Source organism: Mobula hypostoma, chromosome 20 (assembly GCF_963921235.1).
Source record: "Mobula hypostoma chromosome 20, sMobHyp1.1, whole genome shotgun sequence".
Lineage (NCBI taxonomy): Eukaryota > Metazoa > Chordata > Chondrichthyes > Myliobatiformes > Myliobatidae > Mobula > Mobula hypostoma.
The window spans coordinates 48716355-48735414 of record NC_086116.1 but is presented as its reverse complement, the minus strand read 5'-3'; the positions used below and the strand labels follow the sequence as shown (position 1 = coordinate 48735414).

The following is a 19060-nucleotide window of genomic DNA, read 5'->3' as shown; positions in this document are numbered from 1 at the left end:
GTCATGCAGGATTATGTAATAAGTGCTAACCTCTACAAAACTTCCACTATCCATCAAAGTTATCATACTATTCATATAATTGCCTACGGGAATCCATTGTTTGTTCTTTTAGTGACCTAATTGAATTATCAATCTTCCTCATTTTCAGTCTTGAGAGAAGCCAAATTCCCAGTCAGCAACACTCTATTTGCTGTGCAAAATTAAAAAGCAGAATGATGTATAAATTAATTGCAGACTGAAATTCCGTGCAGTAGCCTGGAGAAAGCCAGGAGCAAATTGATTAAGCCCAGTGAACATAGCAGCAACAAGAAATACAGAGTTGGCAGTGGTAGTTTGATTACAAATGTTACGCAGAAGATGACCTAAATTTAACAACCCTTCAGGATTATTGGCTTTTCATCCAGTAATCCATAGACACCTGTAAATCTCTTATCCTAAACCTAAACTCTGGATATTACAACTACTTTCTCCACCTTTGTTATCTCCGCACTTTTTTGCCACTTCTAGGGATAACACAAATAAGGAATGCAATGGGACTACCAATTCTACTGTTGTCATTTCTTCAAACCCTTTACCATTATCACCTTCTGCCTGACCCAGTAAATCATTTGATCTTATTCCTGCCACATTCCTTCCCTTCTGTTCTTTCCTCCAGCTTCCCCTTTCCTTGCTTTTGCTGTCTTAAGAATTCCAACCATTGCTCCTTCTGGAATAAATTACCTGAAATGTAAATTCTGTTTATCCATTGATGCCCGCAGACAAATTGTGTACCATCTACAATATTTTATTTTGTTTATAAGAATCAAAGATTATTTTTCAAGCAAAAAAGAATTCACAACATAAAATTATCTGCAGCCAACTTGCTTATGTGTATTGGTGAAATTTGCCTGAGAAATACCATGTGTAACTGGAAGTTTAAACAATATGCATGGTGTTCACCATCAGATATTTCTATTAAAAATCTAGTCAAAGCAATAAAAATGAAATTTTACCACACACCTGTTAAATAACATACTGTTAAGAAATTACCTATTTTTTGGCTTAATTTGGATTTTGCCATAAAAAAAGTTGTTGCTTTTCCTAACAGCGAAAAGGTTTAGCATCTGAAATTTGTAAAGATATGCCACTTATATGATGGCTACTTACTACATATCAAAGGAACTTGTTTCTTTCAAATGTAGCTGGAAATTGGCAGTCTGCTGTACAATTAATAAAAAATAATGTTTTCTTTGGCATTCCTGGAACTTTGCTAATCTATATGTGCAGTGGCCACTTTATTAGGTACACCTGTATACCTGTTCATTAGTGCAAATCTTGAGTCAACTGATGCATAAAAGCATGCAGACATGGTCAAGAGGTTCAGTTGTTGGTCAGACCAAGCATCAGAATGGGGAAGAAATGTGATCTAAGTGACTTTGACCATAGAATGATTGTTGGTACCAGATGGGGTGTATTTGAGAATAGAGAATGGAGAATGATCATACTGGTTCACACTGACATGAAGGTGATAATACCTCAAATAACCGCACATTACAACAGTGGTGTGCAGAAGAGCATCTCTGAATGCACAACACATTGAACCATGAACTGGATGAGCTACAATAGCACAAGATCACAAACATGCTTTCAGTTGTCACTTATTAGGTACAGGAGGTACCTAATAAAGTGGAGACTGAATGTGGGAACAGTTCAGTGATGGAGCAATTGAAGTTGAATGAAGCTATCCACATTGGTTCAAGAGCCTGACAGTTTTGGGGTAATAATTGTTCCTGAACCTGGTGGTGTGAGCCCTGAGGCTCCAGCACCTTGTTCCTGATGGCAGCAGCGAGAGGAGAGCATGACCTGGGAGGCAGGGATCCCTGATGATGGATGCTGCTTTCCTGCAATAGTGCTCTGTGTAGATGTGCTCAGTGGAGGGGAGGGCTTTACTCGTGATGGACTGGGCTGTATCCACTATGTTTTGTAGGATTTTCCATTCAAATGCATTGCTGCTTCCTATGAAAGTCAATATATTCTCCAGCACACATCGGTAGAAGTTTGTCAAAGTATTAGATGTCATGCTGAGTCTTTGCAAACTTCTAAGGAAGTAGAGGTGCTACAGTGCTTTTTTTGTAATTGCACTTATATGCTGATAACATTAGGAATTTAAAGTTGCTAACCCTTTCCCCCTCTCATCCTCCAATGAGGACTGGCTCATGGACCTCTGGTTTCCTCTCAAAGTCAATAATCAACTCTTTGGTCTTGCTGACATTGAGTGCGAAGTTATTGTTATGGCACCATTCAACCAGATTTTCAATCTCCTTTTTATATGCTGATTCAGCACCATCTTTGATTTGGCATCAGGAAATGTAATTATGGCACCGGGGCTGTGCTTAGCCACTCAGCCATAAGTGTCAGACGAGTAGAGCAGGGGAGCTAAGCACACAGCCCTATAGTGCACCTGTGCTGATGGAGATTGTGGAGAAGATGTTGTTGCCAATCCAAACAGACAGGGGTCTACAAGTGAGGAAATTGAGGATCCAATTGTACAAGGAGGTATTGAGGCTAAAGTCTTGAAGCTTATTGATTAGTTTTGAGGAATGATCATATTGAATACTGAGCTGTAGTTGATTAAGAGCATCCTGATGTATGCATCTTTGTATATCAATCTGCTCAACCTTTCTCAATAACTCAGTCATTTGAATCCCAGCAACATCCTTATTCACTCTTTCCAGCTTAATGACATATTTCTTATAACAGGGTGACCAAAACTGAAACACAATATTCCAAATGTGACCTCACAAACATCATTTACAACTGCTACTTAACATCCCAACTTCTATACTTAATGCCCTGACTGAATGCCAAGAGCCTTTTTCACTACCAATTCTAACTATGACACCACTTTCAAGAAACCATGAACTTGTACTCCTATGTCCCTCTGTTCAAATGTGCTCCCTAGGACTCTACACTGTACTGTAGAAGTCCTACATTCATTCCTCTTCTCAAAATGCTACATTTCACACTCATCCGAATTAAACCACTTGCATTTCTCGGCTCACTTAGTCAGCTAATCAAGATCCCTCTGTATATACTGACAACCCTCTATTTTATTGTCATCTGCAACTGCAATTATTTTTGAAAATTAAAAAATAATAACATTTGTGTTCTGTCTCCATGAATTCACTTGATCCCAACTTTCCTTCCCTCTTTATTTCAGTTCCCATTTTGCATCATTTAATTATGCTACTATGTACATGCTTCCATAGATTCTGTGTGTCTCATTAAGAACTCTTCAATCAGATTAGTTAAGGATATATTCAGTTGTTTACTCAGTTCACTAGCAATCCAGCTACCCTAGAGGGCAGAGTAGTTTCAGTTTTCTAATTAGTGCCAATTTCATTGCAATAAAAACCATATAGTTAAATGTAAACCATTTGGACCAATGTCATTTGCAAAACACACAAAATGATGAAGGAACTCAGCAGGCCAGGCAGCATCTACGGAAAAGAGTGCAGTCGACACTTCAGGCCAAGGTGTTGACTGTACTCTTTTCCATAGATGCTGCCTGGCCTGCTGAGTTCCTCCAACATTTTGCGTGTTGCTTGGATTTCCAGCATCTGCAGATCTTCTCTTGTTTGTGATGTCATATGTGAAGTTTGCAAAAAGAACTTGTGTTAAATAATTCAATCAGAAAATGTGCCTTTTTAAATCTGTCATCATAATCTTTACAGATCATTATTTGAATTTGTTTGCATAACTTTCATTAATTTGTAAAGATGTACTTTGGAAACACTTATTTATAAAAGTCAATGCAGAACTGATTAGGTGAAAAACTTAACTAAATTACAAGATTATCCAGTTTATAAACTTGCGGTTGATAGATATCTTTTGGAAGAATTCTTGAAATGAAAGAATAAACCTGGTTTTGGGACAATTCCAAAAGTGTAAGCTCTATATGTCATTATGGTTAGACTGATGGAAGGCAGCAAAGACTTGCATTGCTTTGTAAGTCTATTACTGAGTGATAACTAAAGGGCTGACAGTTCAAAGTAAAACTATTTATAATTAGGAAGTCATACTAACCTTTATTTTGACAGTCTATTCTTGACTTTGGAAAAAGGTAAATGTTGCATTCTGTGGAATCAGGAGGAGTAAGTATTGCTGCAGGAAGCTGATCTTTTGAACAGAGCAAGCTCACATTGACAGTCTTCAGTTTATAACCAACTAATTCTTTTGGACTTTTACATTTGGCCAGGTTGCCTAGATTTCGTTGGCCAGGTATCTGTAATTTCCTAATTACTTGTTCTAGTTTACAGCTGCAATCCCAAGGGTTGCCGTAGACACGCAGGTATTCTAGTTTAGGGATAGGAATAAAGATGTCCTCTGCGATAAATTGTAATTCATTGTGCTGTAGCAATAGTGTTTCTAGTTCATCCAAGCCATCAAAAGCATCTGCTTCAACATTTGTTATGGCATTCCGTTGCAAGTCAAGGCTCTTCAATTTTTTTAATGTCGAAAATGTAAAGTTCTTTAACATTTCAATTTTATTTCCTGCTAACTGTAAATGGACAATATCCACTGGCAAATTACGAGGAACTATAATGAGCTGCTTATCTTGACAATTTAAAAGTTTCTCATTCTCATACCGACTTGCACTACATTTGGTTCTGAGGAACTGAGCATATCTTTTGACATGACTGGATCTGTCTCTGAGGCAATTTTCACCACAGTTCTTCACTCTGTTTCTTTGGCTGCCATTTCTTCTTTTCATGAACTCAGCTGCTCTACAAAGAAGGAGTAACATAATAATCCTAACCACTTGCATCCTGACATCCAGATGGTCCCTGTAACCAAGTGATGACTTGATAGGACAGAGGAATCCAGTGAAATTTGAGAGCCAAGATAGCCTTAAGTGTTTTTGACTTTGGACTGATTTAAACACGTTTTTCTTTGCAGGGCAGTCTGTAAAAGGAGAAAAAGTACATGGGTCACATGTGATGTTATATATGTAGAAGAGCACTAAAGTTAAAAATGTTTCAGATTTACAGATTACATAACATGCAAAGTATTTCGATTTTCAACAGAGAAAAAGGGATAAAATTATATTTTTTGTGCTTTAGCTTAAAATGAGTGATAATAAATCAACAACTATATTGGCACTCCCTTCTCTAGACCAGGGAACTATATCCTATATTTGAATATGCGCCAGCTGGTACTGATAGCGGGAGGCACAAAGGTGACCTAGGATGGGTGAAGGGATGGAAATGGGCGCAAGAAAAATTCTTAAGGGGTCGTAACTATAGGAGAATTCACATATCTGATTCTAAGTACATGGATTTAGAAGTGGTCTCCTTCAAGCTGCACAGAAATAATGCTCACCTGTCTTGTGAGGTCCTACCCCTGCACAAGTAGTTCTTGTACTATTTGTATGCGCTATGCATATGCCAATATATTTGTCTATGTGACATTAAAATATAGCTTGTATAATGCTTGGCACCACTCATACGTCTAAATCCCTTCATGCACAAGCACATAGGAAGTAGGATGTAGGTGCATGTAGGATCCAGAACCAAACTGGTGTTCTACAAGAGTGTGCAGGAAATTGTAATCAGATTTCTTTTACATTAAACTCCTTCACTTTTCACACAAAAATATTGTGCTACATAAGATAGGCCATTTGGCTCATGGACTCCACTCGGCCATTTCATCTTGGCTGATCGATTTTCCTTCTCAGTCTCAATCTCCTGTCCCCCCCACCCCCCTCTCCATAACGCCCATGCCATGACCAATCAAGACCCTATCAATCTCTGCCCTAAATATAGATAAAGACTTGGCCTCCATAGCTGCCTGTGGCAGCAAATTCCACAGATTCACCACTCTCTGGCTAAAGAAATTCCTCCTCATCTCCGTTATAAAGGGACACTCCTCTTTTTGAGGCTGTGTCCTCTGGTCTTAGATACTCCCCCATAGGAAACATCCTTTCCACATTCACTCTATCAAGGACTTTCACCATTCTTTTTTTTCTTTTTTTTCTCCAATTCTGCCAAAGGGTCTTGGCCTGAAATGTCGACTGTACTTTTTTCCATTGATGCTGCCTGGCTTGCTGAGTTCTTCCAGCATTTTATGTGTGTTTCTTTCACCATTCAATAGGTTTCAATTAGGTCACCCCTCATTCTTCTGAATTCCAGGGAATACAAGCACAGAGCCATCAAATGCTCTTCATATGATAAGCTCTTCAATCCTGAAATTATTTTTGTGAACGTCCTTTGAGTCCTTCTCCAGTTTCAGCACCTCCTTTCTGAGATAAGGGGCCCAAAACTGCTCACAACACTACGGGTGAGGCCTCACCAGTGCTTTATAATGTCTCAACATTACATCCTTGCTTTTATATTTTAGTCCTCTTGAAATGAATGTTAACATTGCATTTCCCCTCCTCACCACAGACCCAACCTGCAAATTAACTTTTAGGGAATCATGTACGAGGACTCCCAAGTCTCCCTGCATCTCAGTTTTTTTTTGTGTGTTCTCTCCATTTAGAAAATAGTCAACCCTTTCATTTCTTCTACTGAAGTGCATGACCATACATTTCCTGACGCTGTATATCATCTGCCACTTCCTTGCCCATTCTCCTAAACTGTCTAAGTCCTTCTGTAGCCTCCCTATTTCCTCAAAACTACCTGCCCCTCCACCTATCTTCGTATCATCTGCAAACTTTGCAACATAGCCATCAATTCCATCATCCAAATCATTGACATGTAACATAAAAAGAATCAGAACCAACATAGACCACAGAACACCGCTAGTCACCAGCAACCAAACAGAAATGGCTCCCTTTATTCCCACTCTTTGCCACCTGCCAATCAGCCACTGCTTTATCCATGCTAGAATCTTTTCTGTAATACCACGGGCTCTTAGCTTGTTAAGCAGCCTCATGTGTGGCACCTTGTCAAAGGCCTTCTTAAAATCCAAGTTTGCAACATCAACCAATTCTCCTTTGTCTATCCTTCTTGTTATTTCTTCAAAAAATTCCAACAGATTTGTCAGGCAAGATTTTCCCTTGAGGAAACCATGCTGACTATGGCCTATTTTATCATGTGCCTCTAAGTACCCCAAAACCGCATCCTTAACATTCTTCCCCAGAAGAGATCCCAATGATCCATAAATCTGAACCCTTGCCCCTGCACCAATTCCTCAGCCATGCATTCATCTGCCATATCATCCTATTCTTTCCCTCACTGACACGTGGCACAGGCAGCAATCCAGAGATTACTTCCCTGAGTTCCTGGTTCTCAGCTTTCTACCTAGCTCCCTAATATCTCTCTTCAGGGTGTCCTCACCTTGTCAACCTATGTTATTGATCACAAGACAAAGGAGCAGAAGTAGGCCATTCGTCCCATCGAGTCTGCTCCACCACTCCAACATGAGCTAAACTATTCTCCAATTAGTTCCAATTTCTGACTTTTTCCCCAAATCGCTTGATACCCTGACTAATTAGATACCTATCAATGTCCTCCTTAAATACTCTCAATGATCGGGCCTCCACAGCTGTATGTGGCAATGAATTCCATAAATCCACGACCCTCTGGCTAAAAAAATTTCTCCTCATCTCTGTTACCCTCTAATTCTAAGACTCTTGTCCTGGACTCATCCACCAAGGGAAACAGCCTTTCTGTATCTACTCTGTCCAGCCCTTTCAACATTCAAAATGTTTCTATGAGATCCCCTCTCATTCTTCTATACTCTAATGAATACAGTCCAAGAGCCGACAAATTCTCCTCATATGTTAGCCCCTGCATTCCAGGAATCATTCTTGTAAATCTTCTCTGAACTCTCTCCAACATCAGAATATCCCTTCTAAGATAGGGGGCCCAAAACTGCACACAGTATTCCAAATGAGGTCTCACCAGTGCCCCACAGAGGCTCATCAACACCTCCTTACTCTTATACACTATTCCTCTTGAAATGAATGCCAACATAGTGTTCGCATTCCTTACTGCGGATCCAACCCGGTGGTTAACCTTTAGGGTATCCTGCATGAGGACCCCCAAGTCCCTTTGCACTTTCGATTTTTGAATTTTCTCCCCATCTAAATAATAATCTGCCTGATTATTTCTTCTTCCAAAATGTACAACTGTACATTTCTGAACATTGTATCTCATCTGCCATTTCTTTGCCCACTCTCCTGAACTGACCAAGTCTCTCTGCAACCTTTCCGTTTCTTCAACATTTCCTGCTCCTCCACCTATCTTGGTGTCATCCGCAAACTTAGCTACAAAACCATTTAATCCATAATCTAAATCATCGATATACATTGTAAAAAGAAGCGGCCCCAACACCGACCCCTGCGGAACACCACTAGTAACTGGCAACCAATCAGAATAGGATCCCTTTATTCCCACCCTTTGCTTTCTGCCTATCTGCCAATGCTCCAACCATTCCAATAACTTTCTTGTAATTCCATGGGCCCTCATCTTATTAAGCAGCCTCTTATGCAGCACCTTATCAAAGGCCTTTTGAAAATCTAAATACACAACATCCACAGCCTCTTCCTTATCAATCTTATTTGAGATTACCTAAAAAAATTCCAATAGTTTGGTGAGACAGGATCCTCCCTTCATGAAACCATGCTGGCTTGGGCCTATCTTGTCATGCACCTCGAGGTATTTCATAACCTTGTCCTTGAGGGTTGACTCCAATAACTTTACAACTACCGATGTCAGACTAATAAGTCTGTAATTTTCTTTTTGCTGCCTCCCTCCTTTCTTAAACAGCGGAACTACACTTGCGACCTTCCAGTCCTCCGGAAGCATGCCAGAGACTATTGATTCCTGGAAGATCATTTCCAATGCCTCCACAATCTCCAAAGCCACCTGCCTCAGAACCCGTGGGTGCACCTCATCCGGTCCGGGACACTTATCTATTCTTTGTCCATTTAGCTTCCCAAGCACTTTCTCTCTAGTAATCTTGACTGTACCAAATTCTATTCCCTGAGACCTCTGGCTATCAGGTATGTTGCTAATGTCTTCCACTGTGAAGACTGATGCAAAATACTCATTTAGTACCTCTGCCATCTCTTTGTTACCCATTATAATTTCTCCAGCATCATTTTCAATCGGTCCTATATCTACCCGTGTCACTAGTCTACTCTTCATATATTAAAAAAAAACTCAGTATCCTTTTTTATGTTAATTGCCAACTTCCTTTCATAATTCATCTTTTCTTTCCTAATGACTTTCTTAGTTTCCTTCTGTAAGTTTTTAAAAGTCATCCGGTCCTCAGTTTTCCCACTAATTTTTGCTTTCTTGTATGCCGTCTCTTTTGCTTTTATTTTAGCCTTAACCTCTCTCATTAGCCACATTTGTGCCATTTTTCCATTCATGATTTTCTTTTTTCTTGGAATATATCTTTCCTGCACTTTCCTTATTTCTTGTACGAATTTCATCCAATTCTCCTCTACTGTCCCTCCATCTAGCTTACTTTTCCAGTCTAATTGGGTCAGTTCTTCTCTCATACCACTGTAATTTCCTTTGTTCCACTGAAATATCAATGCATATGATCACTACTTCCAAGGGGTTCCACTACCTCTAGCTCCCTAATCGCCTCAGGTTCATTACACAGCACCCAATCCAAAACAGTCGATCCCCTGGTGGGCTTATGGACAAGCTGCTCCAAAAAGCCATCCTGTAAGCATTCTACAAACTCCCCCTCCTGAGATCCAGTACCTTCCTGACTTTCTCAATCCACTTTCATATTAAAATCCCCCATAATTACCTTGACATTTTCCTTCTGACATGCTTTTTCTATTTCCAGCTGTAACTTGTAGTCCACATCCTGGCTGCTGTTTGGAGGGCTGTATATAACTGCTAATAGTGTCTTTTTACCCTTGCCATTTCTTAACTCGACCTATAAGGACCCTACCTCTTCTGATCCTATGGCCCTTCTTTCTAGTGATTTGATATCGTTGCTTACCATCAGGGCCACGCCACCCCCTTTACCTACCTTCCTATCTTTCCTATACACTGTGTATCCTTGGTGCCAATATGCACCAAGACTTCTGTCTGCTCACCCTCGCCCTTGAGAGTGCCATGGACACCATCCAAGACATCCTGATCCAGGCACCAGGGAGGCAACATATCATCCAGGTGTCTCTATCACACCCACAGGACCTTGTTTCTTTTCCTCTGACTAAGGAATCTCCTATCAACACTGCAGTCCTCTTTACCTATCTGCTCTTCTGAGCCACAACACCAGACTCAGTACCAGAGATCAGGTCACTGTGGCTCCGCCCTAGTAGGTCATTCCCCTCAATAGTATCTAAAGTTATATACTTATTATTGAGGGGAACGACCACAGGTGCATTCTGCAAAGGCTGCCTCCTTCTCCTGACAGTAAACCATTTACCTGTCTCCTGGAACCTAGGGGTCACTACCTCCCTGTAGCTCCTCATTTTCTCGTATGAGTTGAAGGTCATCAAGCTGCAGGTCCATTTCCCTTATATATTCTCACAGGAGCTGCAGTTTGGTGTACCCGGTGCAGAGTTGTTTATCTGGAAGCTGGAGGTCTCCCACATTTCCTACATCCCACAGTACAAAACACTGCCCCTGGAGCCCTTCTCACTATATTATGCACTAATTGATGAGGGATGAACAAATAAGAACAGAGAGAGAGTAACTTACAAGACAGTCTCCCAAGCCTGAGCTCGCCTAAGCCTGATGAGCCAAAATCACTCTAAAGACTGGCACGCTGAAAAAGTTGTCTGCTCCACTTGTACGTTCCACACGGTAGGCTTATTCAGAAAGTTAGAAGGCATGGGATCCAGGGAAGTTTGACCATGTGGATTCAGAATTGGCTTGCCTGCAGAAGGCAGAGGGTGGTGGTGGAGGGAGTACATTCGGATTGGAGGATTGTGACTAGTGGTGTCCCACAAGGATCTGTTCTGGGACCTCTACTTTTCGTGATTTTTATTAACAACCTGGATGTGGGGGTAGAAGGGTGGGTTGGCAAGTTTGCAGATGACACAAAGGTTGGTGGTGTTGTAGATAGTGTAGAGGATTGTCAAAGATTGCAGAGAGGCATTGATAGCATGCAGAAGTGGGCTGAGAAGTGGCAGATGGAGTTCAACCCGGAGAAGTGTGAGGTGGTACACTTTGGAAGGACAAACTCCAAGGCAGAGTACAAAGTAAATGGCAGGATACTTGGTAGTGTGGAGGAGCAGAGGGATCTCGGGGTACATGTCCACAGATCCCTGAAAGTTGCCTCACAGGTGGATGGGGTAGTTAAGAAAGCTTATGGGGTGTTAGCTTTCATAAGTCGAGGGATAGAGTTTAAGAGTCGCGATGTAATGATGCAGCTCTATAAAACTCTGGTTAGGCCACACTTGGAGTATTGTGTCCAGTTCTGGTCACCTCACTATAGGAAGGATGTGGAAGCATTGGAAAGAATACAGAGGAGATTTACCAGGATGCTGCCTGGTTTAGAAAGTATGCATTATGATCAGAGATTAAGGGAGCTAGGGCTTTACTCTTTGGAGAGAAGGAGGATGAGAGGAGACATGATAGAGGTGTACAAGATAATAAGAGGAATAGATAGAGTGGATAGCCAGCGCCTCTTCCCCAGGGCACCACTGCTCAATACAAGAGGACATGGCTTTAAGGTAAGGGGTGGGAAGTTCAAGGGGGATATTAAAGGAAGGTTTTTTACTCAGAGAGTGGTTGATGCGTGGAATGCACTGCCTGAGTCAGTGGTGGAGGCAGATACACTAGTGAAGTTTAAGAGACTACTAGACAAGTATATGGAGGAATCTAAGGTAGGGGCTTATATGGGAGGCAGGGTTTGAGGGTCGGCACAACATTGTGGGCTGAAGGGCCTGTACTGTGCTGTACTATTCTATGTTCTATGTTCTATAATGCATTTCTAAGTTATTTGATATCCATGAAACATACCATAAGTTTTTAGTGGAATCTCTGCTTAACTCATCATATGTATTTAAATTTGTATGAATTTTAATTGTTCTCAGATAATTTTCCTGGAGAAGCTAGAGGAGGTGAGCTAAATTATTAATGACTACCATTTGCCCACAATAGGCCCTCATCCCTCCATATCTGTGCTGTCCAAATGTATTTTAAATGTTGTAATTGTATCTGCCTCTACTACATCCTCATACAGCACCTTCCAGATAACCACCATATTCTCAGTGAAAAATTTCATCAACATCTCAGAATTTCTCCCTTCTAAGCTTGAACCTCTGTCTTCTAGTTCTATACACCTTTTCCTGGGAAAAAAAGACTGATTATCTATCTTACCTATGCCCCTTATAATTTTAAAACCTCTATAATAAAGCCACCTCTCTGCTTCCTTTCTAGCAGTGAGAATAAGTCCAACCTATCCAATCTCTGCTTATGATAACAACCCTCCATTCCAAGGTTGTTGGTGAATTCTGCTTACTCTCTACTGTTATCACATCCTTCCTGTAGCATAGCAACCAGAACTTCATATGTGGTCTGACCAATGTTTTGTACAACTGCATCTTCAATTCACAACTACCATGCTCTTATATGAATGCAAGCATAGCAAATGCCTTCTTTACTCTCCTATCCACTTGTGTTGCCACTTTCAGCAAGCCATGAACTTGTACCCCAAGACCTCTGCCGTTTACTCTATATGTTCCATAAGAATTTAACTTCCTTAAGTGCATTACCTCACTAAATTGTAGGAAATATGCATTACAATGATCCCAAACAGACAATTTTGCTATCATTGACAGCCACAGAAAAACAGCTGTTTGTTAAGCTGTATGTACTCTGAATAAATCTCTACTCAAAACTGCATAATTTCAGGAGCAAATGTGTACCTTTATAAGCACCTGTAGTGAAGCTAATCTCGTTTCAGATCAATTTCAGGAATGATAGAACACCTGAAACAAAATTTGTTTTATACTTATTTCCATGCTGTACAGGCATGGGAAAAAGACCATTGCAAAGAGACCCATATTTCCTCAATTCCATTTACACTCCAGCAGCCTGAGGATTAGATTATACATTGAAAATGAGTGAAACTATTAACAAACACAGCCGTACTTCTTTTTAAATCTAAATTATTTGTAGGAATTTGCAAGGGACTGTCATCATTGTAAAAGTGTATAAATATTTTATGATGTAACTTTTACTAAGAAGACCAGCATTGAATACATTTCCCTCAAGAAAGTGACAATGAAGTACCATATTGAAGCACTATAGTCATTGCAGAATCAAAGAACTGTTACTGTGCAGGAAATTATTGGGCTCATTATGTATCCTGCTCATGATTCAGCAATCCTATCATTCTTCCTCACCACTCTTTCTCAATAGCCCAGCAAGTTATTCTTTCTCAAGTGCCTAAAAAATTATGCTTTGAAGGCAATGATTGATTCCCCTACAGGCAACAAATTCCAAATCATAACCGCATAGAATACAAAAAAGATCATTCTCACATTCTTCTTGTAACATTTGCCCCAAATTTTAAGTCTGTGTTCCTGGAATGTACCACATATTAATATGAAAATATCCCCTCAGTTTACTCCACCGAAACTACTCTTGTATATATTTACCAAACTCACACTTTATGGAGAACAATCCAGATTTTCTGGTTTAGTCCTATAGATAAAATGATCATCCTAACAAATCCTTTCTACATTCTCCCTAGGATCTTTACATTGTAAATCCTCTTGCAAACCCCATGGATCTGTTATTCTTTCTCCTTACTTTCTCCGCTGTGTTTCACTTCACACTTTCCTGTCCTGAATTTCATTTGACACTCATCCAATCAGCTCACCCGTCCATCTTCCTTAGTTATTTATTCTGAAGGTTCTCCCATGTTATTAGGTGGAATTTTAGCCCCGCAACAATCAAAGTCAGTATAATATGGAACTCGCAGGTACAGTATGTGTTTGTGGCGACAGAGCTGGAGATTTTGGTGAATACAATTGAGCAAACCATATTCCACTGCTGCAATGCATTTTGTATCTGTGGTGCACTGATAGCCAAGGGAGTTAATATTTAGGTTGATGGATGGGGTGTGAGTCAACAACAATCTGCTTTGTTGCAGATGTTGTCGAGCCGCTTGACTTTATGGAACTATTTGTAAAAAAAAAATACTAGTAACGTTCCTGACATGTGCCTCGCAGATGATGGAAGGTTTAAGTACTTAAGAGATGAATAATAATGCTGCAGGACGCTCAGTCTTCAAGTTGCTTTTCTAGCTATAGTTTTTATGTAGCTGGTCCAGTTAAATTATAGGTAAAAGATGACTACTAGCCTCCTCCAGAATGTTATTAGAGAGGATTTGTTAACACCAGTGCCACTGAGTGTGAAGGGAAGTCCTCTTAGTGGAAAATGATAACTGTAATGAGAATACTGAGAGTACTGCTTTCCACGTCCTTTTAGAAGCAGTGAAAAGAGAGCATGTCCTGAGTGGTGGTGGGGTGGGGGGGGGGGTCCCAGATGATGAAAGTTGCTTTGCTGGGACAATGCTTCATGTAGATGTGCTCAGTGGTGGGGAGGACTTTACCTGTGATGGACTGGGCTGTATCCAGTACTTTTTATAGGATTTTCTGTTGAAGGACATTGCTGTTTCCATACCAGGCTGTGATGCAGCCAATCAATTTACAGTACCCTCCACTACACATCTATAGAAGTCTGTCAAAGTTTCCACTGGTCTGTGCTGAACCATTTAAACTGCCTTCTCCCATCAACCTGCAATGGGACCATAGCCCTCTATACCTCTACCAGCCATGTACTTATCCAAACTTCTCTTAAACATTGAAATCAAGCTTGTGTGCATCACTTGGCCTGGCAGGTCATTCCACACTCTCACAACCCTTTGAGTGAAAAAAGTTCCCCTCATGTTCCCCTTAAACTTTTCGCCTTTCACCCTTAACCCATGACCTCCATTTGTAGTCCCACCCAGTCCCAGTGGAAAAAGCCTACTTGCATTTACCCTAACTATACCCTTCATAATTTCGTATACTCCTATAAAAATTTCCTTTCAAACTTCTACGTTCCAAGGAATAAAGTCCAAACCTATTCAATCTTTCCTTATAATTCTGGCCCTCCAGTCCTAGCACCATCCTTGTAAATTTTCTCTGTATCCTTTTAACCTTATTTACATCTTTCCTGGAGGTAGGTGCCCAAATCTGCACACAATACTCCAAATTAGATCTCACCAATGTCTTGTACAACTTCAACATAACACCCCATCTCCTGTACTTAATACTTTGATGTATGAAGACCAATGTGCCAAAAGCTTTCTTTACGACCCTATCTATTTGTGACACCACTTTCAATTAATTATGGACCTGTACTCCCAGATCCCTTTGTCCCACTGCACTCCTCTGTCTCCTACCATTCACTGTGTAAGACATACCATAGTTGGTCCTGCCGAAGTACAACGCCTCGCATTTGTCTGAATTAAATTTCATCTGCCATTTTTCAGCCCATTTTTTCAGCTGGTCCAGATCCCGCTGCAAGCCATGGTGGTCTTCCTCACTGTCCACTACACCCCCTAATCTTAGTGTCATCTGCAAATTTGCTGATCCAGTTAACCACATTATCATCCAGATCATGGATATAAATGACAAACAACATTGGGCCCCGTACCAATCCCTGAGGCACACCACTAGTCACAGGCCTTCAGTCAGAGAGGCAATCATCTACTACCACTCTTTGGCTTCTCCCACAAAGTCAATGTCTAATCCAATTTACTACCTCATCTTGAATGCCGAGCCAATTAACCTTCTTGACCAACCTCCCATGAAGTACCTTATCAAATGCCTTGCTAAAGTCCATGTAGACAACACCTGGTAACTTCCTCGAAAAATCTATAAGATTGGTTAGACACAACCTACCAAGCATGAGGCCTTGCTGACTATCCTTAATCAGTCTATATCTGCCCAAATCCTCACATATCCAGTCCCTTAGTATACCTTCCAATAATTTTTCCCATTACTGATGTCAGGCTCACCGGCCTATTATTGCCTGGTTTATTTTTAGAGCCTTTCTTAAACAGCGGAACAACATTGGCTATCCTTCAATCCTCTGGTAAATATTTCTGCTAGGGGCCTGGGAAATTACACACTTGCCTCCCATAGGGTCTTAGGGAACACCTTGTCAGGTCCTGGGAATTTATCCACCCTAATTTGCCTCAAGACAGTAAACACCTCCTCCTCTGTAATCTGTATAGGGTCCATGAAGTTGATGTCGCTTTACCTCACCTTTATAGATTCTATATCTGCCTGCTGAGTAAATACAGATGCACATAATTAATTCAAGATCTCCCCCATCTCTTTTGGCTCCATGCATGGATTGCCATTGTGATCTTACAGAGTATCAATTTTGGCCCTTACAATCCTTTTTCTCTTAGCTTATCTGTAGAATCCCTTGGGATTCTCCTTCACCTTGTCTGCTAGGGCGATCTCATGCAGTCCTTTTGCCCTCCTGATTTCTTATTTGTTCCTACCTACATATATCTGCTAGGCACCTCCTTTTTTTTTCTTAACCATGGCCTCAATATCTCTTTTAAACCAAGGCTCCCTACACCTGTTGTCTTTACCTTTTATTCTGACAGTCATATACAAGCTTTATACTCTCAAAACTTCACTTTTGAAGGCCTCCCACTTACCAAGTACACTTCTGCCAGAAAGAAGCCTGTACAAATCCACACTTTTCTCCAGTTTTGGATCTCAGCCCGCAGTCCAGCTCTATCTTTTTCCATATTTACTTTGAAATTAATGGCATTGTGATTGCTAGATGCAAAGTGTTCCCTACTCAAAATTCTTTCATCTGCCCTGTTTTATTCCCTCATAGCAGACCAAGTATCACACACTCTCTCATTGGGACTTCTACATACTGATTAAGGAAACTTTCCAGAACACACTTGACAAACTCTATCCCATCTAGTCCTTTTATGGTATGGGACTCCCACTCAATATGTGGAAAGTTAAAATCACCTACTATAACAACCTTATTTTTTGTTCTTGCAACAGTCCACAACTTCTCTACAAATTTGTTCCTCTAAATCCCTCAGACTGTTTAGTGCTCTGTCATATAATCGCATTAGTGTGGTCATACCTTTCGTATTACTCAGTTCCACCCATAACATCTCACGAGACGAGTTCTCCAGTCTGTCCTGACTGAGCACTGCCATGATATTTTCCCTGACGAGTATTGCTACCCCTCTTCCTTTAATCCCTTCCACTCTGTCAGATTTAAAACAACGGACCCCTGGATTTTTGAGCGGCCAATCCTGCCTTTCCGGCGACCAAATCTCACTAATGGTTACAATATCATAATTCCAGGTGTTGGTCCATGCCCTGGGCTAATCTGCCTTTCCTACGATACTTCTTGCATTGAAATATATGCAGCTCAGGACAATAGTCACACCATACTCAACTTTTTGATTCTTAACTTTGTCTGATTTCTTAACAACATCTTTCTCCACAACTTCTCGATTATTGTTCTGACACTCTGGTTCCTATCCCCCTGCAACTTTAGTTTAAACCCCACTCCGCCAGCCTGCGCAGCACTAGCAAACCTTTCCACTAGGATATTAGTCCCTTCCAGTTCAGGTGCAAACAGTCTCTTTTGTACAGGTCCCACCTACCCTGGAAGAGAGCCCAATGATCCAAAAATCTGTTGCTCTCCCTCCTACACTCACTCCTTACCTACATATTAAACTGTATAATCTTCTTATTTCTGGTCTTACTAGCACAATCCTTATATCACAACCTTGGAGGTCCTGCTCTTTAACTTAGCACCTAACTCCCTGAACTCACTTTGCAGAACCTCCACACTCTTTCGACCTATGTAATTGGTATCAATATGGACCATGACCTCTGGCTGTTCACCCTCTCACTTAAGAATTACACTTAGCATCTTATGAAGCAAATGATTATGAAGCCTACTGTCCTGATAAAATCAAAATAAGAATCAGTGAGCAGGTGCTTAGGATCTGCAACTTGATAACACCATCAATTACATCTTCCACCATTTTGCAGCTTATTAACAGGGCATTGGCATTATGGTCTTTAGTTGGATTGGTCATGTTTTGTGCTTTGTACACAGATCATCTTAGAAATTCAATCACAGAGCATTTTTTAAAATCTTAAGTCCTACTAGCCTTTCATCTCACCTCTGCCGAAGTAATGACCCTTTTCAGATATGAACCAGACCACTCGTGACCCCCAGCCATGATTACTGGGACCAACCCGATATCTGCAACCTTCCTCTGACTGTGGTAGTAGGCCTCTGACCCTTCATACTCCACCACCAGATTCAATTTATCCACCACCACCCCTTTTACTCGCAAGCCCAAACTTATAATGGGGCTTGTGTCCAAAAGGTTATGAGGTTTGGGATCCATGGGGACTTACCTGCTTTGAGTTGGAATGACTTGCCTTCAGAAGACAGGGTGTGGTAGTAAATGGAGACTATTCTTACTGGATGTCTGTGGCTGGTAGTGTTCCATGTGGTTTTGTTCTGAAGCCCCTGCTCTTTGTGATTTTTATAAATGACTTGGATGAGGAAGTGGAGGGGTGCATGTTATTACGTTTGTAGATGACATGAAGGTTGGAGGTGTTGTGGATAGTGTAGAAGATTATCATAATTGACAACAGGATATAACCCAGATGCAGAGTTGAGCATGTGGCACATGGAGTTCAGTTATGGAAAATGTGTGTTGACACACTTTGGAAGATCGAACTTGAAAGCAGAGTTCACGGTCAATGGTAGGATTCTTAGCAGTGTGGAGGAACAGAGGTATCTTGGAATCCAAGTCCATAGATCCCTCAAAATTGCTGCTCAGATTGATAGAGTGATTAAGAAGGCATATGGTGTGCAGGTCTTCATTAGTCAGGTAACTGAGTTCAAGAGCTACAAAGATGTGTTGCTACTGTATAAAACTTTGATTAGACAACATTTGGATTACTGTGTTTAGTTCTGATTGCCTCCTGATGGGGCAGATGTAGAAGCTTTAGTGAGGGTGCAGAGGAAATTTACCATGATGCTGCCTGGACTAGATAACATGTTTCACGAAGAAACATTGAGTG

The 19060-nt window shown here is 40.9% G+C and overlaps 2 protein-coding genes across 3 annotated transcripts in view; one reads left to right on the top strand and one right to left on the bottom strand.

Annotated features, from left to right (window-relative positions):
• Positions 1 to 19060, top strand: part of fbxl13 (F-box and leucine-rich repeat protein 13) — a 175363-nt gene that overhangs the window by 78004 nt on the left and 78299 nt on the right.
• Positions 1 to 19060, bottom strand: part of lrrc17 (leucine rich repeat containing 17) — a 46311-nt gene that overhangs the window by 10025 nt on the left and 17226 nt on the right. For both annotated transcript variants that reach the window (XM_063072839.1, XM_063072838.1), the window contains one exon: positions 4066 to 4944. In XM_063072839.1, coding sequence (XP_062928909.1) covers positions 4066 to 4807 — 742 coding nt within the window. In that variant the 5' untranslated portion in view covers positions 4808 to 4944. The remainder of the gene's footprint in view (positions 1 to 4065; positions 4945 to 19060) is intronic.